Raw genomic sequence first — 25337 nt, 5'->3', positions numbered from 1 at the left:
GCTGCCCTTGGTGATTGCTAATGGCAGTGTCGGATCTTATGGTTGGTTCAACCTTCAGAAGATATGACCGATGTGCTTTCGGCGCCCTTTACTCCCTAAAGTGGTTGAGCTTTCAGCACCTCTTTTGCGGTCTCTACGATTGTGGAGTCTTCTGTTGGTGGAAATTGTTCCATGGCGATGGAGTTTTCTGAAGCAATAGACTTCGCCGGATTCAAGGAAGATGAAGGATAGAGGCCTAGTGGCGTGCTTCAATGTAATTTTATTTTATGTTGAGGTCTCTATTGTAAAAGGGATTCTATTTTAATGAAATCTGATCCCTTTCTCAAATAAAAAAATCTATTGGACGCGGCCTAATGGGGGCAAAAGGTGCTGATTGGGTGTCCAGCTTCAGGGCAGGCCCACTATATATCAAGGTATTTAGTTGAATACTGTTATTTTTAAAAAAATTCTATATAGTATTTGCCAAATATAGGAAGGAAAAAAACAGCATAATAGCGTAAAAAGCTGAAAAATAGAAAGCAATCCAACTTTCCCACTCCACCGACCGGCCTATCTTAACCCCCCATGGCCCACGAGCCCTGGACCTCACTTTCGCCCCACTCCCATACCCTACCCTACCTCACCCCCACCCTCCGGCCCACACCAATGGCCTCTACCTCACGATTCCCCAGCCCCAATCCCCAAGCTTAGGTGGCGGCAGCGCTTGGGCTCAGCACGCACAGCGGCGGAGCTCGGCTCGGCAGGCGACCAGGGGCAGGCCGACAGGGATGGAAGCGCGGAGGCCGGACTGCCGGAATAGCCGTGCCAACGCGGGGCGCGGGAAATGGTGAGTGGTTGGCGTGACGGCGTCGTGGCTCAACCTCAGCCCTACTCGGAGGCCAGGCGCAAGCACACACAACGCAGCGGGCGACGACCAGCGAGTCGGTGACCAGCAGGGACTAGGGAGCGACAAGCAACTAAGAAAGGGGCGAAGCCGGCAACCGAGCCCTTAACCTTGAATGTTAGTGAAAGTTCGTTCATATTTTGTGAAAATTGTCATTGCAATTTACGAAAGCATTGAACACAACAATGCAGTATCATAATGAGAAAATTATTTCTAAAATTCGATTGAGTAATTTGTAGGTCTGAACCATGAAAAGGAGGAAGAGTCGTGGTACCATTACTGATTTGATATCTTTTTTGGAAAAACGTGCTGCAAAAAAAAGAGAGGGACAATCGGAGCCGGAGGTTGTTTCTCCATATATCAATGAAAATCAGCTGCAAAACTGCGGTATTCCAAGGAGTAGCAGTGGGGCAAACACAGTTCCTCCAAAACCAGTGAGAGTTGAGCAGCGGTTGCCAATTCAGCCCCCAATAATCGAAGATGATGAATCTATGCCTATATATGAATCTGAATCCTGTGGTAATGAGAATGATGATTACAACATAGAGCATGATCCTAGGTCGAAGGCTCCTATTTCCAACTATCCTGTTAATAACCAAGATTCAGTTAGAAGGATATACATTGCATTGGTGCCATGTCAACCAAACATGAGAAGGGACAACTTTCCGCAGCATGATTGTGAAGGTATGCGAGGATTCCAACCAAATTGGTTTGATGAATTCAAATGGCTAGAGTATAGTGTGCAAAAAGATGCTGCATATTGCTTTGTTTGCTATTTGTTCAAAGATAGAAGTAAATTTCCTGGTGAAGATGCTTTTGTTGAGGATTGACTTTGAAATTGGAACATGAAAGCTAGATCTATGGTAGCATTCAGCCCAACTAACTTATTTTCTGCCTTTGATATTGAGAAGTTGATTAAGCTTGCTGGGTTCAATCCTGATGACTTTAATTTTGAAGAAATTAACCAACTTCGTTTTCAACTACGTCTCTATATCGCTGGTGTGAGAAATGATGAGAACTTCAAAATTTTGAAAAGTCTAACGGAGTTATATACGATGATAGTTAAAAGAGATATGGTTTCTCGGTATGGTATTGTGTACAAACTTCTCAAATTGGTTCTAGTTGTTCCTGTTGCAACTGCTAGTGTTGACAAAAAAATTTCTGTGATGAATACTATCAAAACAAGCTAAGAAGCAAGATGAGGTAGAAATTTTTGAATAATTGTTTGACCACATTCATTAAAAAGGAAATTCTTCTTGCAAGCGAAGGATAAGGACATCATTAAGTATTTTTAAGCTATGAAGGAACGCAAAGTTATTTTGTAATATGCAAACATCCTTATCAATACTATTTGTTGTTTTAGAATGTTATCCTCGATTTATTTTTTGTATTACTACTTTGATATGTTAATAATTTTGTACATCTATTATATATATATAGAGAACCATTTCAAATTATGAACAATTTATATTATCAGTACTTAATTATTTGCTACTAGTTTGTACTTTAAACTATCAGAAAAATAAATACTACTTGAAATTTTAAATACCCACCTCTACATCATGAGCCCGCCACTGGCCATCTGCCCATGCGGGCACAGACTATTTTCCGGAAGGCGATATCGAGAAGGAACCACGTGCTAGTGGTCGCTAGGAGGTGGAGCCCGTGGCGCCGCACGAACTGTGACGAGAAGAGGCCCCAGGTGTCGCCGGCGACCACCTGGCGCCGCGCCTCCTCGTCCTCGTCCTGGATCTCCTTGTGCAGCACCTTGGTCATGTCGGCCGAGGCCTGCTTGGTGTTCCGGGCGACGAGCGCCGTGTAGCGCGCCGTCTCGGACATCTTCATGCGCCAGTAGTAGGTGAGCGCGGCGGGGACGGTGCCGAACATGAGGATGATGCGCCAGACGTAGTCGGCCTGCGGCACGAGGGACGCCGCGGCGTTCTCGGCGTACGACGGCGCCGGGTACGCGTTCCTGAACGCCGCCGAGACGACGATGGCGATGATGGTGCCGAAGAGGATGCCGAAGCCCTGCATGGCGAACACGGCGGCGATGAAGGCACCGCGGGTCTTCTTGTTGGCGTACTCGGACATGATGGGGGCGCTGGCGCTGAGCGGGTACTCGCCGCCGAGGCCGAAGCCGAGCCAGAAGCGGAAGAAGCAGAGCGTGGCGACGACACCCCTGGGCGTGCCCCCGAACGAGAGCCCCGACGCGACGGAGCAGACGACCATGAGGACGAGCGTGAAGCCGTAGACGCTCTTGCGGCGGCCGAGCTTGTCGCCGAGCTAGCCGAAGAAGAGCTGCCCCGCGAGCGTGCCGCAGAGCGCGGCCCCGGTCACGGCGGCTGACACGTTGGGCGGCAGCGTGCCCGTGTCCGGCCTGGAGGTGTCGTCGGAGTAGTAGATGCGGCCCAGCGGCTTGGTGACGAGGGAGATGCGGAAGAGGTCGTAGGCGTCGGTGAAGAAGCCCATGCCGGCGATCACGATCGCAAATCAGTCAACTCCGACTCCGAGCGTTGCTTGAATTCGTTCTTATCGCGATCAGAGGACACGACGAGGGGCCGGGGCAGACTTCAAAAACTCAAGTGTTGCTGGTCAGCTCGATTGCGCCCGTCATGCTTGCTTCCGCGTCCGCAAGGCGTAATTAATCGGCACGTCTTCATCAGCGAAATTGCAGGCGAGCTGGTAAGCATCGTTGAGGTCGGATTTCTTGTCAGGTTCGCTGAGACAAAACAAGAAGGAAATGCTAGGCATGATTGCAGAGTGGATCATCAGTACGTACGGGTGATGGGCTGATGGCAGCACGCTTTGTTGCATTGCACGCAGGCCATGTTTGCTGACTTTGTTGTGTCCCTTCCGTTGCTAGCTGCAGCAGTGCTATGCTAATGCTAGCGTGGGCCGAGAATTCGCTCAAGTCCAGTTCATGGATGTCCTTCCAGTTCCAGTCTTGCATGCTATTGTTTGGTTTCGTCAAGCTACTTATGCTACACAAAGAATCTTGTATGTATGGAGTACTAACTAAGTTTATTTGCAAAACTTTTTCATAGATGGGTGCAACTTTTCGCAATGAATCTAATGATAGTAATTAATTGATAATTTGCTACAGTGATGCTATAGTAACCATCCACTAATTATGCGGTCAAAGGCCTCATTAGATTCGTCTCGCGAAGTAGCGCAGGAGTTGTAAAGTTAGTTTTGTAAACTGACTTCATTTAATACATGGGCAATGCTACGGTACTCCATTTACCTCTTAGGAGGTAAGAGGTCAAATAAATCTGAGCCATTGATTTTTTAAGGATTAAATCCATCTTAAATATAAAATATTCGTGCTTATTTATCTTGCATGCATGCATGCAGAATTGCAGATCCGAAAATCATGGATCTCCAACGTTTTCTAATCATGCAGGCAGGCTCTTTCACCTAAATCATACATGCACGTGTGTGGAAAAAAATTGTAGAAATATTAGTCTCGTTGGAGTTTAGAAATTTTTTCTATAATAGTTGAAAACATAGCACCTCCCGCACAAACATAGCAATAACATGTGCACATGTATTTATGTCACACTATAGAAAATAAACGCCTGCATCTAACGCTGCATACATCTCTCTGTTTTTTTTTCAAGTCATTCGTTACAGGCATGTCACGTTAGACCAAGTCCTACCAATAGATAACTCAAAAAAAAGTCCTACCACTATATTATTATGTCATGATACATATGTGCAGCTGTCATGCATGCTACAAAAGTTATAGGCACCTGCCACAATATTGTTGTAAAAATATTTTTTCTGGTCATGTTTGTCACGTATACATATTATTGTCACGAACATGTTTTTTTTCAAAGTGTGACCACAAACCTCACGTTTGCTTTTGTTCACGTTAAAGTTAAACAAATTTGAGATCTCATCAACTAATATAATGTTTATGACCGGCACATCACATGAAAAAAACAGAAATATAAGATCTCAACTAATCTGCATGCAAGTTAGTTCTGATTCTCTATTTTTTAATTTAAAATATATAAACTAAATATTAAAACTATTACCTCCTAAAAAGTAATATGACATTAGATCAACGGTCCACAGTCACTTTGGTGTACCGTAGCAAAGCCCTTAATACATTTAATTAATGGTCAAAGTTTGCTACAATGGTTTGTGCTACAAAACCAAACAGGACCGAGGTGTTCCTTGGCTTCAGTTTGCTGGACCGGATCTGGCTTGTCGCTCTCAAGTTTTGGTGACGGGATCGACAACACAGGGTTTGAAATCTCGGGCTGGAAACCAAGGCGGGTCACTTTCCTTTGATCAGCTGTTGAAGGGGCTAGGGGAAGTTTCTAATGAGGTGCACGGTGCAGGTGTGATGTGAGAGGAACTGAAGTACTGAACACGCCAGTCAGCATCCTCCAGTCAATATGCGAGGCGGCGATAAGAAATCCAGTGTCCGGGGAGGTACATCATAGATTCAAAATGAGATGACTAGATTCATAATAAATAACATTTGTTGCATTACAATACATTTTAGAAATAATTTCATATGTATCACCAATTCACCACTGAACAAACATGTCGTTTTAGGATTCTTGCCGGTCAAATTTTAAGAAATACTCCATCCGTCTCAAAAAACAAGTCATTTTAGGATTCAAAATTTGTCCCAAAAAATAAGTCATCCTATTCTGTTTAGAAAGTGCATGCGCATGCAAGAATCAATTTGTGCCAAATATGGATAATATATAGGGGCAAATATGGTCGTTTTACCTTCTTGTTAAGTTGTCCTAGAATTCCTACGATGACTTGTATTTTGGGACGGAGGGAGTATGCTTTTCTTTTTGAAATATCATAGTTTCATGGGATTTTTTTGTTAGAGTATCATCATGTAAACCATGACAATGTCATAAACAACATATAGTTTGAATCGGAGAGGAGAAACGTGAAAATGTCTAATATCTTACATCTACAACTATATTTGAATGCACAAACAGTACAGCTTTATGTTATTCTACAAGCTCCAAACCGCGCATAATTCGTATGACCGGAATGTCATAGTCCTATAGCAGTAAACACTATTGTCCAACAACAATTTTGTAGCAACTTAATAATATATAGAATGACAAAGAGTTGTAGAACGACAATTCTACAACCAATATTAGGGCTAGGACTAGGAATAAATAGCGGGATAGGGGCATGGATAAACTCTTTTTTTCGTATCGAGGCGTACCCCATTTCCATTACCAGAACGGAAATTCCAAACGTTCTTATAGAAAGGAGTTTAGAGAAGAACGGGGATACAAGAGAGAAACCAGAGCAAGCGAACGCAGAGTGATCCGAAAGGGAAAAGGCGGCGCTTAAGTTTTGACTTTCAAAACCCAAGCGCGCCCGCTAAAGGATCATGCTCCAAATACACTCTGACTCTTGTATTATACATATATTTTCTATGTTAAATTGGTTTGAAGGTTACTACTAATCTTTATGTTACAAAATTGTTACTAATTGACCTTCAATATTTCTATGATTCATTGCATAATTCGTTCGTGAGGTACAATCAGTATGACATGGCTGCACCGTGAATCTAATTATCTACAATCTATTAGTTAGTGTCAAGTACTAGTTCTTTTATATATGTGTGCATACAAAATGCAATATGACATGCAACTTCTGTTGCGCTTCAATTCTCTTTCCAGAGTAAGAGGGTAGGAGTGGTGGACCCAATCAGATCAGATGGTTCATCGTTTTATTTTCAGATGATCTTTCGCAACTTTGCAATCGTACGGGAGCAACATTTTTCATGCTATATATACCTTGTGCTGTTGTGCATAGTAAAATCCCTCGCTGGGGCTCCATATTATGCAAGTGTGTAGCTAAAAGTCCATACCTAGTTCATTGTTTTGAAAGAGACTAGTTCATTCTTTCCATCTAAATGCAACGGGACACCGAGCGGCGCCCGGCGGGTCAGCCGGTGGGCCGCGGACATGGCGGAAGCGCGAAAGCGCAAAGCCTAGTGCCGCCGCGCGTGGGCCGGGCCACTATCGAGTCAGAGTCGCTAGGAAGATTTGCATTGCAGCCCACGCCAAGAACATGGAGAGGCAAAGTCTGTCCAAAATTCAGATGGCAATGCTGAACTGAAACACAGCCTTCTCTTTATATTCAGACGAATAGCAATTCCAAATTATTTATTGAGAATAGTGGCCAACCAGACACAAATACTTAGCACAAATGAAATTCTCGGTTGAGGTATTACCCAAAAAATGGTTTCAAACTACACACAAAATGCAGAAAAATCGCAAGGTAAAGTATAATGTAAACCACACAAAGGACAGAGGCAAGCATATAAACAGTAATACCATCCGTGTATCACGACGCATTCCTGCAGAAACTGCAGGTCTCTAGCTAGACTCTGGCAGGAGCTTCGGTGGCGTCGTCGTTGATGTTCTCCTTGGCGATCTCCTCGAGCGACATGCCCTTGGACTCCGGCACGAGCAGCGACATGACCATGCCCAGGAAGTTGGTGCCGGCGAGCAGGAACAGCGTGTTGCGGATGCCGATGCCGGGCGTGTACCCGTGGTCGGGCTTCTTGGGGTCCTGCGCCGCGTACAGGAACCCGAACGCGCCGACGATGGCGCCCGCCTTGCCGGCCGCGGCGGAGATGCCGTGGCACGTGGACCGGAGCCTCGCCGGGAAGATCTCCGCCGGCACGACGAAGGTGGTGCTGTTGGGCCCGAAGTTGGCGAAGAAGAAGGTGAGCCCGTAGAGCACCACGAAGCCAGTGTGGTGCGCCGGCTGCGTCCAGTGCTCGTACGGCACCGCCAGCGCGACCATGAACACGGTCATCATGAGGAAGCCCATGAGCTGGATCCAGAACCTGCCCATGATGTCGATGAGCGCGACGGTGAACCAGTAGCCCGGGATGGTGCCGCACAGCGCGATGAGCGCCTGCGCGCGCGAGATACGGAACAGCTCCTCGATGGCGTTCATGGTCCTCGCCGGCGGGATCCACCCGACCTTGCTGAAGATGTCCTTCTGGAACAGGTTCTGGCTGTAGAAGGCGATGTCGAGGAGGAACCACGTGCTGGTGGTCGCCAGCAGGTGGAGCCCGTGGCGCCGCACGAACTGCGACGAGAAGAGGCCCCAGGTGTCGCCGGCGACCACCTGGCGCTGCACCTCCTCGTCCTCGTCCTGGATCTCCTTGTGCAGCAAAAAGGGCGACAGTAAAAAGGGCGACAGGAAGGCGATCCGGTGTTCGGCGTCGATTCTGGCGCCGCCTCCTCGCCTCCGGCGGCCGGTCCGGTCCCGGATGTGGAGAGGGGACACGGAATCGATGGCCAATGTATATTACCTATCCTATTAGCTTAAGTATGCGTAGGTTAGGGTTGTATCTATACTCGTTGGTGAGGTCATCGATGGGATTCTAGCTCCGTATCAAACTTCCGCGGTGGCTGTGTCGGCTTCAGCTTGGTTCTCGATGGTGGCGAACCCCGGCATAGTTCCTGTCGCGGCCAAGATTCGGTACGTTTGTGGAGGGTTGGTGCTCTTCCCGGTGAGTAATTTGTCGAAAAAATATTTTGTCTCCTCCATGGCTTCTCTGGTGGTCTTTGTGGCAGAGGTGAACAAGGTCTGGTGGTGCTCGTTGACTATGTGGATCACCAACTCGGTGTTTTATGCGGGGATTCGGCATCGATGTGGTTTTCTTCGCTGCTTCCTTATGTGTTGATTTCGGGTTCCTCTGTGAGCTTCTCTTCATCGATGGTGCCCACATCGTCAGCGGCGTCGCTGATCTTGTAACTGATAGCATGACTCCTGGAGGTCAGGGGATTGTTTTGTCTCTCCGAAGTGGTTCAGATGGTCTTGTTATCGTCTGCGACTGCTTTGTGAGGTTTGTCTTACCAATCCATGGAGCCGGGTTGGTTGCTTCTCCCACCTCTTCAGGTGGTTTACTTCCCCTTCGAGGTTCCTGTTGTTCGGCGTGCCGGGGTCGTTGTCTGAGACGCTAGACACCCTGGATCCGGCGATGTGATGGCTGCCAGCCATCTCTCTCCTGGCATGTGCGTTCATCGTCTTCAAGGTGCATTGGTTCTCCGATGTGCTGCTCTCGGTGCTTGTCAAAATCCTTTTTCCTTCGTCGGTGTGGTGATCGGTCTCATGGATGGCTTCGATCGTCGGCGACGAGGAATACCGGGGTTTCTTGCAAAGATCTAGATGTAATTTTTATTTCTTTCAGGGTTGTCTTTGTAAGATGGGTGTTGACGCTCCTTAGAGCCCCAATTTACGTACCACAAGCTCACGGATCGTGTAGTTTTTCCCTTAGAGTATTCCCCCAAGGTTTATCAATCCACGGAACAAACGTTCTACTATGCTTAACTAAGCACTAATGACGTTGGTAAAAGATCTATATTGAGTGATTGAGTGTGAAATAGATCTAATCTAACCAATCTAATCTAATCTAGACTAGTGAGCAATGATAGGTGTGTGCACAAGATATGAAGAGCATTTGTCCATAGTGTCTAGGATCACTAGAGATGTAATCGCCGAGCAACAAAGAACGGATCTAATCTACCAAAGGTGTGTTTCAAGATCAAAACATTTCCCTCCCGCATACTGTCACTATACGAGGATAATCGGTAACGAACAACAAGAACACGATAGTTGATGTAATCTAAGTAAACCATGCAAGAGCAAAGCAAACCCAAAGCCAAGTCACGATCTATTAAGCATCAAAGCATCATCAACAAGAATCATGATAGATCAATCTCATAAAGGATTCGGCAATTACAACTCAAGATCTCCTTACAACCCCATGAACAAACGAGGACTTTACCCCATGAAGCTAGGCGAAGCGTAGTCGATCATGGTGACGAAATCTCCGGCAAGGGATGGATCCCTTGCTGTCCTCCAACTTGCAGCGGCGCCGAGGGACGATGAGGCCTCCGGTGTCGCCTTTCTCTTGTGTCTAACTCGAATGGATCTCTGGAAATCGTCTCTGGATGCTCTCCCCCTTCTTGACGGCGGCTTCGGGGCATATATAGGCGGCTCTGGTCGATGGTTTTGGTAAAACACCGGCTAGGGTTGACGAGTACTTCGCGCTGAAGAAAGTTGAGGCTGATTGGGCCCTGGAATGGGCTAGGCCGGCCGGCTTAAAGGCTCCAGGCCGGCCGGCCGGCCTGGGCTCCTTCTGGCCCCTTTCGACTCCATCTTTCGCGTGCGGGCTCTTCTTCTTATTCTTCATCTTAGCCCAGTTGTGACCCTGCGTCAAAACATCTCCGAAAATGTCCAATTTCCTGCCAAAATGCAATATGCTCCAAAATCCAAGACAAAATCGAAAACGGTCAAGTTCGGATGCCAAGTGGCGGGTTAGTACATGAATCTTCCCGAAGAACTTACCAAAACCACTCCTAATTATATAATAAAATGAGTACTTAAGGAGCGCCAACAATGGGTTGTAAGCTATCAGTTTCATTATGAATGATAATCCCGGTTCCTCTCAAAAAAAAGAAGCAAGCAAAGCTGCAAGCCCATTCTCCTCAAAACAAGCAAATGTGTTTATGATGCGATGATAGCGATATTGTCGGCATGTGTCTTTTTACATGTCTCATGATGTATTTCATTAAAAAAAAACAACACGACCATTACAAACATTCAACAAGATAAACGACACCCACGGATTTCGCCATCACCGATCTGCAAGCGGATCTAAGTTTTTACCTTCACCCATTCCATCCTAGAGCCGATGACCAATAAATGAAGCCACGCAGGGAGCCACCGGCACCGCAACCAGGGCGCCCTATGGAGCAGAAGCCACCCAATTGGACGGGCGACAGAGGCCGGCACCCCACATCGGACCCGACGGCGGATCTGGCCATAGGGGATCCAGATCCGACCCCGGCCATAGGGGATCCAGATCCGACCCCGGCTGTCGCGGGCTTTTGGGGGTACCCACAGCCGGGTGGCGGAACGCACCCGCCTTTTCCCCGAGGGGGAGTACTCGGGGAAGTGCTAAGCTATTAGGTCGATCTAGCTTCGGGGCAAGAACGCGAGAACACACGGATTTAGAGTGGTTCGGGCCGCCGGAGCGTAATACCCTATATCCACTGTGTGGTGAATTGTACTAGGAATGAATGAGTCTATCCTCTGCCCCCAAGTATCTCTTTGGACTTGACCTTTTCTCTAACGGGCGCCTCCCTTTTATAGAGCAAGGAGGGCGCATACATAGGTGTTGGACCCCGACAGGTGGGTCCAACATGGATGTATACTATAGACACTAATGGAGCTACAGTGGTGGAGCATCTCTTGCCAGATACGCTTCATCGCCTTGTAGATGCTCTGACCGAGGGGAGTCTTCTCCCGTCCCATCTGTGAGACGCCCGTTGAGGCAGTGTAGGTTGCGGCGTAGACTGTCGGGTCTACCGCGTAGGCGTTATGATACTCCGTCACCGAGTTGTCGTGTCTAACTGGTGTAGCAGACTGACGTGTGTGGCGTGAGTGGCGCCAGCGGCTGTACAGTGTACCTTGGTAACGCGCGGTCAACAGTACAGCCTGACGAAAGTCTCCTCGGGCTCTGCTGTGGCAGAGCGCACTTAACGTCTCCCGCATTGAATGCGGTAGGTGGCCAAGTCTTCCCGAGGAAGCTTGGCAGCCGCGCGCGTATCTGCGTCTGCGGACATGTGGCGGCTCCGGACCCCCCAGGCTGGGTCTGTTCCCTCCCTGCCGAGGGGTCCGGATAGTATATGGGGGTCCGGGACCCCGTAGGAGGTCCGGGCCCCCCGGCTGTTTTGTCTGAGTGCTTCCTTCTCCGAGACACGTGGTGACACCGGACCCGACCCCGAGCGGGATGCGGGTCCGAGACCGTTGGTCCGGTGAGATGGAGTCGGACCCCAGGGGTCTGGTTGCTCAGCTCCTTTGGGCGTAGTTATGGATAACTACGAGTCTTGGCACAGCAAGAGGGGGTATCCTAGTCCAGAGGTACCGACAGTGGCCCCCGGGCCCACCTCGGGTACGAACCCGCAGGTGGGGCCATTATTGTGACGCAATGCTGATTGCGTTTGGCGTGCTTATGTTGAGAGCGAGTGCTCCGGACCCCTTCATGGCCGTAGCACTTGTTACCAGGTTCAGGTACTAGAGCGCTCTCCGCAGGGTGGCGAAGGTGTAGGCTTAGGGTACGGAACCGAGCTAAGTGGCTGCTCGGATCTTGAACCGCCCAGGGAGCCAGCACTACTTCCCCGGACCCGGCTTCAGGCGACCGTGGGGAGCGGTCTCCACCGGAGCGGGCCACCGGAGTGGACTTGGAGCGACCGTGGCGAGCGGTCTCCGCCGGAGCGGGCCACCGGAGTGGACTTGGAGCGACCGTGGCGAGCGGTCTCCGCCGGAGCGGGCCACCGGAGTGGACTTGGAGCGACCGTGGCGAGCGGTCTCCGCCGGAGCGGGCCACCGGAGTGGACTTGGAGCGATCGTGGCGAGCGGTCTCCGCCGGAGCGGGCCACCGGAGTGGACTTGGAGCGTTGCTGACGATCCCATGAATTACGTCACCGGACCATATAGTAAGGTGCGAGAAGCCAAGCCTTATACTAGAAGAGAGCCCGGGACCTCTAAAGACAGCAGTCTCGGATACTAGAGTACTTGTAGCAGGGTAGTGAAGTACGTAAACTTAGGGTACATTACCGGGCTAAGTTACGCGGAGCTTCTCTACCCCAGGATACGAGTACTACTTCTCCGAAGCAGGTCCTTAGGGGTCCGAACTGCCTTCCAGCTAGAAGGGGTGTCCCCACCTGACCACAAGCCAGCAACTCAATTTGGATTGTTAGCAGCTAAAAGAGAAAAACTCCGTGCGGGAGAAGGAATCATGCAGGTTGAACGAACAAGTGCTATTAGGTTTAAAGTAAAGATAGGACTGAAGAAGCAAATCTCCTTTATTGGTTGACTCGTGGTGTACATCAGAGGCCGGGATTACGAGGGCGGACCTCTACCGCTCTGGACCACTTGCTGGTGTTGCCTGTTTGTGCGATGAAGCCAGAGGTCGGGTTTACAAGGGCGGACCTTTACCGCTCTGGACCACACATAGGCACCAAATCATTACAAAGGAGAAACACACTCAATCCTATCTTAGTGATAACCTACAGCCGTCGCCCCGTAAGGCGAGCACGTTGCTGGCCGTAGTGGAGCTACCATCTTGGGGGCTCTTCTGAGTCGTTGGGGCGATGGCACCATGGACGTGCTTGTACAGCATCATCCAGCATCACCTCGGGAGCTCGGGGGACCACTCCTTGCCTAAGAGCTGTCATATGCTTAGGTAGCATGAGACAAACTCTTTGGCTTTGAATGGGTGGGGCCCCCTGCCGTCGCCAGCTGCCGACGGAAGCCGGCCTGATGGCCGCTCATAGTGAGCTGAAGCCAGTTCGACGCCCTTGCGCAGCAGAAGGACCGGTACGAAGCGCGGAGAGGTGCGGTCGTTCGCCGGCTTGTCCTTGGTGCTAGCGCCAGGGGCCCCCGCGCCTGGTGGCGGGGCCCTGTCTGCAACAGCACCAAGCACCTCGGGTGGTGCTGGCGACGACGCGACGACACGGCCAACTTCCTCCAGGATGTCCGCTGGCTCCAGGCTCCATGTTGAGAGAAAGCCTTGAGCCGACGCCATGCCACCGCAGAGGAAGCGTGGCCGTTGCTTGAGAGAAAGCCTTGAGTCGATGGAGGGGTGGCAGCGCCCAGCGGTGCCTCCGCTATGCGCCGCCGCACCGGCTCTGGGGTGTCACAGTGGCAACGCACAGCAGGCGTCGCTGCCGTGCACCACCGCACCGAGGGCGCTGGTGCCTCAGCGTAGTGACATGCGGCGTAGGTGCCACCATGCCTCTCTTCATCTTCTCGTTGCTGTCGCAGAGGATGAGCTCAGCCTCGAAAGCTTGGAGATCTAGCCAACGCTTGCATCCTCCCCACGGACGGCGCCAAATGTCGCGGGCTTTTGGGGGTACCCACAGCCGGGTGGCGGAACGCACCCGCCTTTTCCCCGAGGGGGAGTACTCGGGGAAGTGCTAAGCTATTAGGCCGATCTAGCTTCGGGGCAAGAACGCGAGAACACACGGATTTAGAGTGGTTCGGGCCGCCGAAGCGTAATACCCTACATCCACTGTGTGGTGAATTGTACTAGGAATGAATGAGTCTATCCTCTACCCCCAAGTCTCTCTTTGGACTTGACCTTTTCTCTAACGGGCGCCTCCCTTTTATAGAGCAAGGAGGGCGCATACACAGGTGTTGGACCCCGACAGGTGGGTCCAACATGGATGTATACTATAGACACTAATGGAGCTACAGTGTGTGGAGCATCTCTTGCCAGATACGCTTCATCGCCTTGTAAATGCTCTGACCGAGGGGAGTCTTCTCCCGTCCCATCTGTGAGACGCCCGTTGAGGCAGTGTAGGTTGCGGCGTAGACTGTCAGGTCTACCGCGTAGGCGTTATGATACTCCGTCACCGAGTTGTCGTGTCTAACTGGTGTAGCAGACTGACATGCGTGGCGTGAGTGGCGCCAGCGGCTGTACAGTGTACCTTGGTAACGCGCGGTCAACAGTACAGTCTGGCGAAAGTCTCCTCGGGCTTTGCTGTGGCAGAGCGCACTTAACGTCTCCCGCATTGAATGCGGTAGGTGGCCAAGTCTTCCCGAGGAAGCTTGGCAGCCGCGCGCGTATCTGCGTCTGCGGACATGTGGCGGCTCCGGACCCCCCAGGCGGGGTCTGTTCCCTCCCTGCCGAGGGGTCCGGATAGTATATGGGGGTCCGGGACCCCGTGGGAGGTCCGGGCCCCCGGCTGTTTTGCCTGAGTGCTTCCTTATCCGGGACACGTGGTGACACCGGACCCAACCCCGAGCGGGATGTGGGTCCGAGACCGTTGGTCCGGTGAGATGGAGTCGGACCCCAGGGGACCGTTGGCAAGAGGGGGTACCCTAGTCCAGAGGTACCGACACCGGCCATAGGGGATCCAGATCCGACCCCGGCAGCCGATGGTGGCGAGGAAGGACTAGGTTGTAGGCTGAAATGAGTGGGGGGGGGGGGGTAGACAGAGGAGAAGGCGTGGGGAGGGGGAGGGGATGGGGCGCTGAACTGATTTCGACTCAGCCGCGGGCCGCTGCCACCACTGGACATCGGAGGCGGCTTGGAAAAGTGGCGGCCTGGAAAAGCGACGGGGGAGGGCATTTACTAATATAATAGTGACCATGCCTGCACATGCTATAAGGGACGGTCTTTGATATCATTTGCGTAGCCTTCTTTATACAGTTTAGCAGATTGGCTGTCTTAGTTGTGAGTTGTGATAAGATTTTGGCTCTTGATTTTTTTTGCTAATGGAATATGGTGATAGTTTTGAGTGGTCGATTACATCAAAATCAAATTTGGAGATACATGACCTCACAAAAAAAAAAGAGATATGTGGAACGATATGAGAGAATTTGACAAAAAATGTTAACCTATGTAAGATCAGTCTCAATGAAAATTTCATGAGAGTTTGACATAGCAAGGATAAATAATGATGGAGTTTTAAAAATTTCATCACCATAAAACCTACTATGAAGATTGACCTAAAAAATGTACTAGACACTACTCAACTTGCTTTAGAAGCTAGTGCTGTGCAAGTTCACTGAAATTTGGAACGAACCGGGCGGCCTTTTCGTCGCGAGGGAAACGGTTGTTTTCGTCGTCTTATCAGACAACGGCCGCCCGGCAACGAGCGTAACTATAACCGAGTAATAAACCGAGCAACCAGGCGGGCAGAGGCTACAGAGCACGCGTTCACCGCAGGGGCGCGCGCCCACGTGCCGACGACCGCGCCTCCGTGCCGGGTAACCGCCCACAAACTCGAGTCCACAGTTCCACACCGCCCGCATCGTCTCGTTCCCCCACACAATTCCAATTCCCATTCCCACGCCCACACCCCACCGTCTCCGCAGGCAATCCCCTCCCCTTCCTGCCTCAAACCCCACACCAAATGCTCCACCCCTCCGCTCCCCGTCGCCGGCCCGCAAAACCCTAGCGCCGCCCGCGCCCGCGCCGATGTCGCCGCCGGCGGTGGGCGGTCCCGGGGAGACCCCGGTGCCGGCTTGGCTCCGCGGCCTCCCGCGCGCCCCGGAGTACCGCCCCACGGAGTCGGAGTTCGCCGACCCCATCGGCTTCCTCTCCCGCGTGGAGCGCGAGGCGGCCGCCTACGGCATCTGCAAGGTCATCCCGCCCTACCAGCGCCCCTCCCGCCGCTTCGTCTTCGCTCACCTCAACCGCTCCCTCACCTCCTCCTCCGACGCCGCCAATCCAGCCGTCTCCGGCTCCTCCTCCAGCACTGCTCCCTCGCGGCCGGAATCCGCGGCTGTGTTCACTACCCGTCACCAGGAGCTCGGCACCCCGCGGCGTGGGCGCCCGCCGCCACAGGTGCTGAAGCAGGTGTGGCAGAGCGGCGAGCAGTACACGCTCGAACAGTTTGAAGCCAAGTCCCGCGCCTTCTCCAAGGTCCACCTCGCCGGACTTCGCGAGCCAACTCCACTAGAGGTGGAATCCCTCTTTTGGAAGGCGTCAGCGGACCGTCCTATCTACATCGAGTATGCCAATGACGTTCCAGGGTCTGGCTTTGCTGTCCCACCGCAGTCCCGGCGGCGGAAGAAGCGGAGACGAGAGGGTGATCAGGTGGAAGAAGGGGAGAAAGGTTCTGGGTGGCGACTGTCAGGAAGCCCATGGAACCTCCAAGCAATTGCACGGGCTCCTGGGTCACTCACACGATTCATGCCGGATGACGTTCCTGGGGTTACCTCACCAATGGTGTACATTGGGATGCTTTTTAGTTGGTTTGCATGGCATGTCGAAGATCATGAGTTGCACAGTCTCAACTTCCTCCACACTGGGGCACCCAAGACGTGGTATGCAGTCCCTGGGGACCGGGCCTCAGAGCTAGAGGAAGTTATTCGTGTGCATGGATATGGAGGAAACTCTGACCGCCTTGGTATTTGTCGTTTCACATGGTTGTAGTCTGTATGTTATGGTTATGTTCTAGCATGTACCATAATTTCTGTTTGTTAATCCACGCAGCATCGCTGGCAGTGCTCGGGGAGAAAACAACATTGATGTCCCCAGATGTTCTTGTAGCCCGTGGTGTGCCGTGCTGTAGGTACAAGCTCTGAAATGGCCAATGTTTTTGTTTTATCAAATGTATATGATGTTACACCAGATTCTTATGAATTTGTGTGCTTGACATGTACTGTTTCAGATTAGTACAGTATCCTGGAGAGTTTGTTGTGACGTTCCCCAGGGCCTACCACATTGGATTTAGCCATGGTTAGTTATGATATTGAACTCATCATGCATTTTTGGAGTCAATGTACTGAACTAATAACGTTGTGTTATCTTCCTAACTATGTCTGTTTGAGCTCCGCTGTTATTTGACATTCATAGTACAGGAAGCATACACAAACTATTTAGAAAACACAATGCTTGTTCATGGGTGTAGACTATTGCTGTAGTTACATTGCGAACGCGAAGGTTGCCAGAACAGATCAGTGCTCCCCTCATAATGTACATCAGAAAAACATATCAATTTGGTGAAACTGGACTTTTTCTTCACTGAAATTAGGCAACGGTCTTTCATAAAAGAAATTAGGTCATGCTTATTTGCTTGTTTCCCCAGTTAACAGGATAGTTCCCATTCACAATTAAGGATTCAAGACTGTAAGGATGCTTTAATGTTTCAATGATGATTAAGGCTGACTCTATCGTTACTACTTGATATTGTATTCATGGTTTCTCCTAGTAATTTATATCCTTTCCACTTTAGGGCTTCAATTAGATATAAGATTAAACTATCTATATAGAGAATTTATTTTGGTGATTTGATCTACTGGAAGAAAGGTGATTCATTACCCCTTCGAAATTCTTAGAAACTGACTATCTTCATGTTTGCAGCAGCATCTTCTGGTGTTCAGATATGCCTTAATTTCTTTCCTTTCTGTTTTCTTATTGAATTAGTCTGTTAATATCTGGACCCATACAATGTAGGATTTAATTGTGGAGAGGCTGCCAACTTTGCAACTCCCCAATGGTTAAAATTTGCAAAAGAGGCTGCTGTTCGAAGGGCTGTAATGAATTATCTCCCAATGCTCTCTCATCAACAGCTCCTGTACTTGTTAGCAGCATCTTTCATAATCAAGTAAGTTTCATCTGAGCTCATTCTTTTTTTTTTTTGGCAATAATGCTTTTGTTAGCTCTACCCACAGTTTAGTATAACTTAATAGTAGCTTTATTGACATGGTCACTGATGCAGCTAGTTGCTGGAAATCTGGGAGATGTATTTGTTATGTCTGGCCTATATGCTTTGTTTTATGCATGTCGAAGGCACAAGGTTCTTGAATGCAGCTTACAATTAAAAGCCATCTAGTTCATTGCATCAAGAGCTGATTCTCTATGGGAGCTGATTCTCTGAGAGAAGTGATTCTGTGGCTGAAAGTGATTCTCTTTTATTCATTAGCATAAACTCTTAAAATCAGGATGGAGAATCACTTCACATAATCAGGAGAAGCTACTTTTTTCAGCTCCCAGCCACTCAGTTCATTTCACAGAATCAGCAGAGAATCACTTCTATCTGAAAAACTGTTTGGCAGAGCTCCTGCTGGATTCAGCAGAGAATCAGCTCTGGGGGCTCTGCCAAACGCACCCTTATATGATTCAATTTAAGATATTGATTAGTTTAACAAAAAACTAGGAATTTAGTGCCTTAAGATGGCCTGTGTAATTGTGTATTGAACAAGATTACTTATTATATCTGCTTTGGTCTTACAAGGAATTACTGAAGATTTTATGTAGCAGGAGAAAATTTGACAATTAGGAAACAGCTAAGCGACTGAACTTGTTAGCTTCCCTGATATTTGAGCTCACTCTGAAGTTAGTAACTCAGTATTGTTAGTATACCTAGATATCTGGTAGTGATGCTTCTACATGTTTTCATAGAAACAAACAAATTAGAATTAGATTCGAGTTATCGACTGTTGTTCCTATAAAAATTTCTGGATTCAAGTTTTGATTCTGTCAACAGTCGAATATCAGATAACACGTACTTAGTGCCGTTTGGAATTTTGGATAGTATTATGCGTGAAAGTTGAAACAGAGTGGTTGAAGATTGCACTCTCAGTTCTATTATGTAATGAAGAGTTCTGTACTTAAAATTCTTATATATATGAACAGATGATACCTTGTGATATCGTCAATGTACAAATGCCATGCATTTGCTTGAATGCTTGTGCCATGACATGATTAAGCATGAAAAGAAAAGTAAGTCATGATGCAATAGAAGAAAGATTCTTCAGAAGAATAGAGCCTGATAATTTTGTATCGGTATATATATTCAAGGGAAAATGTCTGGAAAGCAGCTCACAGTTTCTGGATGTTTAGTTTTATTACTCTAATCATTTCTTTAAATCAGAGTAGTTATTTCAGACGAAAATAGGGTTGGACCACAAACGCACCTGGTCATTCAATTGTGTTTGTTGTCTTTATCCAGCATTTATGTTTGCTTTCACAACATACTTTCCATCAGAATCTGTAGTACAAAGTAAGAAACTCCCATTATCTGTCTGCTACAAATTTAACTAGACAACTTGATTTTCAGTCATTTGGTGGATTTAATTATGCTTACCTAAGTTTTTGGTGGCCATATTACAACCATGGCTCCAATTGATTGATTTTCTGTACTTTGAATCTAGTGGTTCATTTTAATTTCAGAACGCCGAACGTGTTGTCTGGAATTCGAACTTCTCGGTTGAGAGATCGAAGAAAAGAAGAAAGAGAACTGCTGGTCAAACAGGAATTCTTGCAGGACATGGTTAATGAAAACAACCTTTTGTGTTCTTTCTTGAAAAAGAAATCAATTGATAATGTTGTGCTCTGGGAGCCTGATTTGTTACCATCTTCTACTATTCTAAATTCCTGCTCTTTTGGCTCAAAAGCTCCTGAGAAGAAGTCAGAGGATGGTTGCAGAATTGAATCTAGCCAATGCAACCACAAAGATAATAGCTCATCTGATGGCAGTGCGCTTATGACCGGGACACAGACTAAATGCATGTCTGCGAGTAACAAATCATCTGATGCTGCATCTGCTTCTGTGGAAAAGTCCGATGCTGACACAGATGACGAGGATGACCTGCCTTTCGATTTGAGCATTGATTCTGGCTCATTAACATGTGTTGCTTGTGGAATTCTTGGCTATCCATTCATGGCAATTTTGCAACCTTCCAGAGAAGCATTGGAAGGGATTTCCCCTGTTCATATGGAAAGATACAAGCTGAGTTCTGAAAAAGAGAAATCTGCAAATGTACTTCCATGCTGTCCTGCTGATAGCAATTTCGGTATGCCTTTCTTCCAAACTTTTGTAAGTTTTCTTGTTATATAATGGTATAAAGTGGAGATCTCTTTGATGCATGTGATTTTTTTAATCATCTACTGTAATGGAAACCTCATTGATGCATGTAATTTCTTTTATCATATATCATAGATTTTTCTTGTGAGTTTATGTTTAATTATGGCAAATTAGAGTTAGAGCTGTTAAGTCTATCAAGGCCCATCTATATTGTAGGCCCATATGGCCCATGAGGACTCTATATATGTCTTGTCCCTAATGGACAACATAATCAATCTCTAATCCCCAAGGTTAGTAACAAGAGCTAGAAAAATCGTGTCGGGAGATCTGTTTATTTTTGTTAACAACCCCAATCTAAGTAGAGTGTTTCGGACTGCAATAAACATATAAGGAAGGTTGATGTTATCCGCTGGCATAGTTTGGGAACAAGAATTTAGTTTTTTGGGTAATGATTTGTATCCTTTATTTTCTGAAGCTCATTAACAATTGCACTTCTTGCCTTACCATATGCACTATAACCTGATTTTTGTACACAAGAATTAACTGTCTTAACCTTGCTAGTTGATAAGAATCCGAGCTTTTCGAATCTGATGATGACATCCTGTCCAGCTGAGTTTATTTTTTTTAATTTGTTACTAGAGTTTACTACTGTCTTACATTTATATATGGGTATTGTTCCTTGTTTATGAAGATTCTTATGGAATTATGACAAATGCTTCTGCATATGTCAGGATCGTCTTTTGTCCCAGATAGACCTTCCTGCTCTGTGGATCAACCATGTCTGGCTACTCCTGCGGAGCAAGCTAAGATTGCCCATCAGAATGTAAAGTCATATAAAGATGTTTGTTTACCGGAGAATGAACTTGCTGGACCTGTGCAACAACACAGTGATAGTTCATATTATTGCAGAATTGAAAATACTCTTCATTCATGCAGTAACAGGGAAAAATCTGATAATAATATACCTATGGACAGTCTTGGCCCAAAACTTCAACAAACAGGCAGATGTGACATTAACGTACAGGCTGTAGAAAGTTGTGATGGCACTATTAACTGGAATACAAGTTCTACCTTTGCACGGCCCAGAATCTTTTGCTTGCAGCATGCCCTTGAGATTGAAGAGTTGTTTGAGGGTAAAGGTGGTGTCCATGCCCTCATTATTTGCCATTCAGGTAGGGATAACTTTTGGTTCCATACTCTATTTGACTGCTGGTGGATGCTGTTGTGATATTCATACTTCATGCGAGATCATTTGTTCTTACTCAAACATGTTGGTTTTATTTATCTACAAACATTTTACTTTTGGATATACAAGCCATTCTAATTGATGTTTACTTCCTCATTGGAACCTAGTTTTGGTACCAATAATTCATGATTACATTTTAATGAAATACGGCATATTCTGCACGAAAATGGAATGTGGAAACTAATGTGGCCTTTTGGCATTGTGGCTGGTAACTTCTTTTTTTTTTTTAAAAAAAATAATAGAATGAAAGCAGCAAAATTCAAACATAGGAAATTCAGAAAGATGGAACGTGCATGGAATTATTGATAGGCACCATCTGTTTACTGAACTCTTTAAGTTGGCTCAGTGTGGCTGAAGCGAAGCAGATGAACTCTATTGACTATATTGCATCCTTCTGCATGTAATATATAAGTGACAGATTACCTATGTTATTTTATCTAATAATTATCTTCCACCTTACTTTCGTTGTCTCAAAAGAACTATTTCACCTGCTAATAATCACTAAATTTACATGATTATCTATGTTACCTTTGTATTCTAAAATTGCATAAGAGCAATAAGATAACCTCAGTTGACGACTTGCTTAGATAAAATGAGCTAACGGGCATGAAATATATTTGAGAACTTGAAAATTCCATATAATGCCACGGTTTTTTATGCAAACATAATTTGTGCCTTTATGAACGTTGTTTTGAAGATATCATATTTTCCTTGAGATGATCCCCCTCTTCTCCCTGTGGTGCCAATCTGAAATGAGGTGCTCATTTGCTCTGTACATATTGCAAACAAAATGCATCTTTTACAGATGTGCATTGATAATCCCTAGGTGGGCCTACTCCTGAAAATGGCAATTAAACTCAGTGTTCTAAATCATGATTTGAAGCAAATATACTCATCTTTCTTTGCTTTTCATATCGAGTTTTTCGCTGATCAAAAGTGTTTTGTCCTTCACTTCTGCAGATTATACTAAATTAAAAGCACTTGCAATATCAATAGCTGAAGAAATTGAGTTTCAGTTTGACTGTACAGACGTTCCTCTTGCAAATGCATCCAAGTCTGATTTACATCTAATCAACATTTCAATTGATGATGAGGGGCATGAGGAGGATGGAAGAGACTGGACATCGCAGATGGGTCTAAACCTGAAATATTGTGCCAAGCTTAGGAAAGAAACATCAGGGATTCAGGATCAATCTCCTTTGTCAGTTTGGGGACTGTTTTCCAACCCTTCGCCTGTTTCGGTTGTCCCTAACCTCAAGTGGCTTTGCAGAAAAGCGCGGACGCCATACAGAGTTATTGGTATTATTTCCAGCTCTAGCACCACAACAATTGCCGGGGAGGTTAAGCCTGAAATGAATAAAGAAATAGGCACTACTGTAAATGTTTGTGAGGAGGACAATAACCAACATATTTTCCAACAAAATGGCCTCTTGCAACCAAGTAGGCTGCACGATTCTGATGATAGAGACAATAGGCCCTCATGTTCTAAGGAGAATGACCATGACATACATTGTCTTATTGATATCCCTATTGCTGTTGCCGAATATCCTTTGAAGCACCAAGTTTGTGAGGGTCCAGTTAGTGTTAGCACACGCAATGACATTATTTGTTCATCAGATTCCCAGGATTCATCTCCACTTGCCACATCACCAGTTGATGTTATAAGATTTCAAGGATGTACACAATCAACTGAGTTGAGTAGTTCATCAACCTTTTATGTTCAACAGTTCCTTAATGATGAAAGTACCTCTGTGGAAGGAAGCATGAACTGTATAAGCAATCATGAGTACTTAGAACCTCAGGATGTTACTTTGCAGTGCAGAGATGAATGTTTGCAAGTTCAACAAGATCAGGAGGTGATGGGACTTTGCAATAATCCTCATAGGACATCAGCTGATCCAGGTCTTAAGGAAGATTTGGCTATTTCAGAAGAAAAGCATGGGGGCACTGTGTCAGCAGCCCTCGAAAATGACGAGGGTTATGCTAAGACATCTAACTGTTCTGATAAAACTAAGGAATCTGCAACGGTCAATCAATTGCAGAATCATGATGCTGGTGCTGTTCCAGTGAAACAAAAGTCAAGCTTTAATGAGATAACCTGTAGTGCTGATGTTCAATGTATTATAACCTTCGGCTGTGTTGGCTCTGCTGATGTTCCTGGTTCGACTCAGCCCCCGTCGGTTCTGCATGATTTGATGAGTGATGAGCTGCAGGTTGATAGCCACCATTGTGTTGTCAAGGCCATTGAGCCTGAGAGCAATAATTCTGCTAAGCATGGATCTCCGCAGATAGATAACCTTATTTTAGAGGACACTCAAGCTGCTTCAACGACTGGGATCCCTGTACATGATGGACAATCTCTCCACGCTGGATCAAATTCCTTTGATATTTTACTTGGAGCTCTGGCTGAAGAGTCCAAGGTAACAGATGCTCCTGGGAAAGATGAGGTTGGGAAAGCTTCATTGACATTAATGACACTGGCTAGCAATGACCACTTCGCAGATGAAATTGCAGAAGGCAAAATTGTAGAGGTGGTGAAAACAGACACAACTTTCGGAGCAACAAAAGATAACCAACAAGTTGATCGGCCGCATGACTCTTGTTTATCAGATCTGGTGTCTAGAAGCATCGGAAACTCAAATAGAACTGATATCATTCGCTATGTCAGACGCAAGCGCAAGAGAAAGAAGGATTCTCAGTCAAATACTGATAGTTCACATTCACAAAATCTTGGGAGTTTCGTCCGGTCCCCGTGTGAGAGCTTGAGGCCAAGGACTAAACCTGCAGTAGTTGAAACTGTGGAAGTTTCTGCTGGTAAAAAGGGCAAGAGGGCAAAAGTGGGATCATTTCAGTGTGATATTGATCTTTGTGACATGGCATTTGAGACTAGAGCTGAACTTAATGCCCACAAGCGCAATATTTGCACTGATGAGTCATGTGGCAAGCGTTTCAGTTCCCATAAGTACTTGAAGCGTCATCAGTGCGTCCACAGTGAGATAAGGCCTTTGAAGTGCCCCTGGGATGGTTGCGAAATGACTTTCAAGTGGCTGTGGGCTCAGACCGAACATGTCAGGGTGCACACAGGAGAGCGGCCATACAAGTGTTCTGCACCTAGCTGTGGGCAGACTTTTAGATATGTCTCGGATTACAGTCGCCACAGAAAGAAGTTTAATCATTATTGACGGATTCAGTTTTAGTAAATTGGTCGTAGCTGGGGGCAAATCTTCAGCTGCTTTGTTGGTCCTATGTTTGTTGTAGCACCTCACATATTTAACCACGTGATAGCTGGTAGGGCTAGTGTATGTTCCGTTGATAACAATGTGCTAATAATTTTAGTGTAGGAGTTAGAAATTGCTGGGGGTGAAGAGACACCCCACCTGTTGATGTAGATTGGATACGCTGATGTAGCCACTGACATGTGGCCATTCATTATTTGTTCATCTGATAAGTGATGTATCTAATCCCTGATAAACTTTATGGACATTGTGAAATCATATGATTGATTTCAAATGATCACGGATTGGTTGCATCTATCGTGTCTGAATCTGTGCATACGTCAGGGGTTCAAGGATATCTGTGTGGATTGACAAAATGCCGTTGCTGACTGTGATGTTCCTCGCTACCTCTCCCCTGTCTTGCCTTGACCTCATTGGCTGCCAGGCTAGCGATGTCTGAAGTTGTCATTTACAACAGATCACTGGAATATCCCTACATGAACCTTAGAAAAACTTGGAATTTTGAAAGATCTCAATCAACATGGGTGCGTTCTGCGGCAGATGAACCCTGTAAGGCAGTTAAGGTTTTGTGATAAAGCCGTCGTGAATCATAGATGCAATGTTATGAAATCTTGTCGTGAGCGTCC

The 25337-nt window shown here is 47.0% G+C and overlaps 2 protein-coding genes and 1 pseudogene across 2 annotated transcripts; 1 reads left to right on the top strand and 2 right to left on the bottom strand.

Annotated features, from left to right (window-relative positions):
- Positions 1-1484: 1484 nt before the first annotated feature.
- LOC120687678 lies at positions 1485-3472 on the bottom strand (annotated as a pseudogene).
- Positions 3473-7027: 3555 nt separating this feature from the next.
- On the bottom strand, positions 7028-8899 carry LOC120689390 (inorganic phosphate transporter 1-2-like). The gene is made up of 2 exons (XM_039971676.1): positions 8790-8899; positions 7028-8141 (listed from the first exon to the last, which is right to left on the bottom strand). Exons 1-2 carry the CDS (start codon positions 8897-8899, stop codon positions 7262-7264), a joined length of 990 nt encoding a protein of 329 aa, XP_039827610.1. The 3' UTR covers positions 7028-7261.
- Positions 8900-15750: 6851 nt separating this feature from the next.
- Positions 15751-25006, top strand: LOC120692907 (lysine-specific demethylase SE14-like). Its single transcript, XM_039976295.1, has 7 exons — positions 15751-16827; positions 16914-16992; positions 17092-17159; positions 17877-18027; positions 19596-20218; positions 20961-21401; positions 22436-25006. The coding sequence occupies exons 1-7, from the start codon at positions 15894-15896 to the stop codon at positions 24655-24657; spliced, it is 4518 nt and encodes a 1505-aa protein (XP_039832229.1). The 5' UTR covers positions 15751-15893; the 3' UTR covers positions 24658-25006.
- Positions 25007-25337: the final 331 nt, after the last annotated feature.

This window comes from Panicum virgatum, chromosome 9N (assembly GCF_016808335.1).
Source record: "Panicum virgatum strain AP13 chromosome 9N, P.virgatum_v5, whole genome shotgun sequence".
NCBI classification, from domain to species: domain Eukaryota; kingdom Viridiplantae; phylum Streptophyta; class Magnoliopsida; order Poales; family Poaceae; genus Panicum; species Panicum virgatum.
Note: the sequence above shows the minus strand (reverse complement) of the source record. Positions and strands in the feature narration are given on the sequence as shown.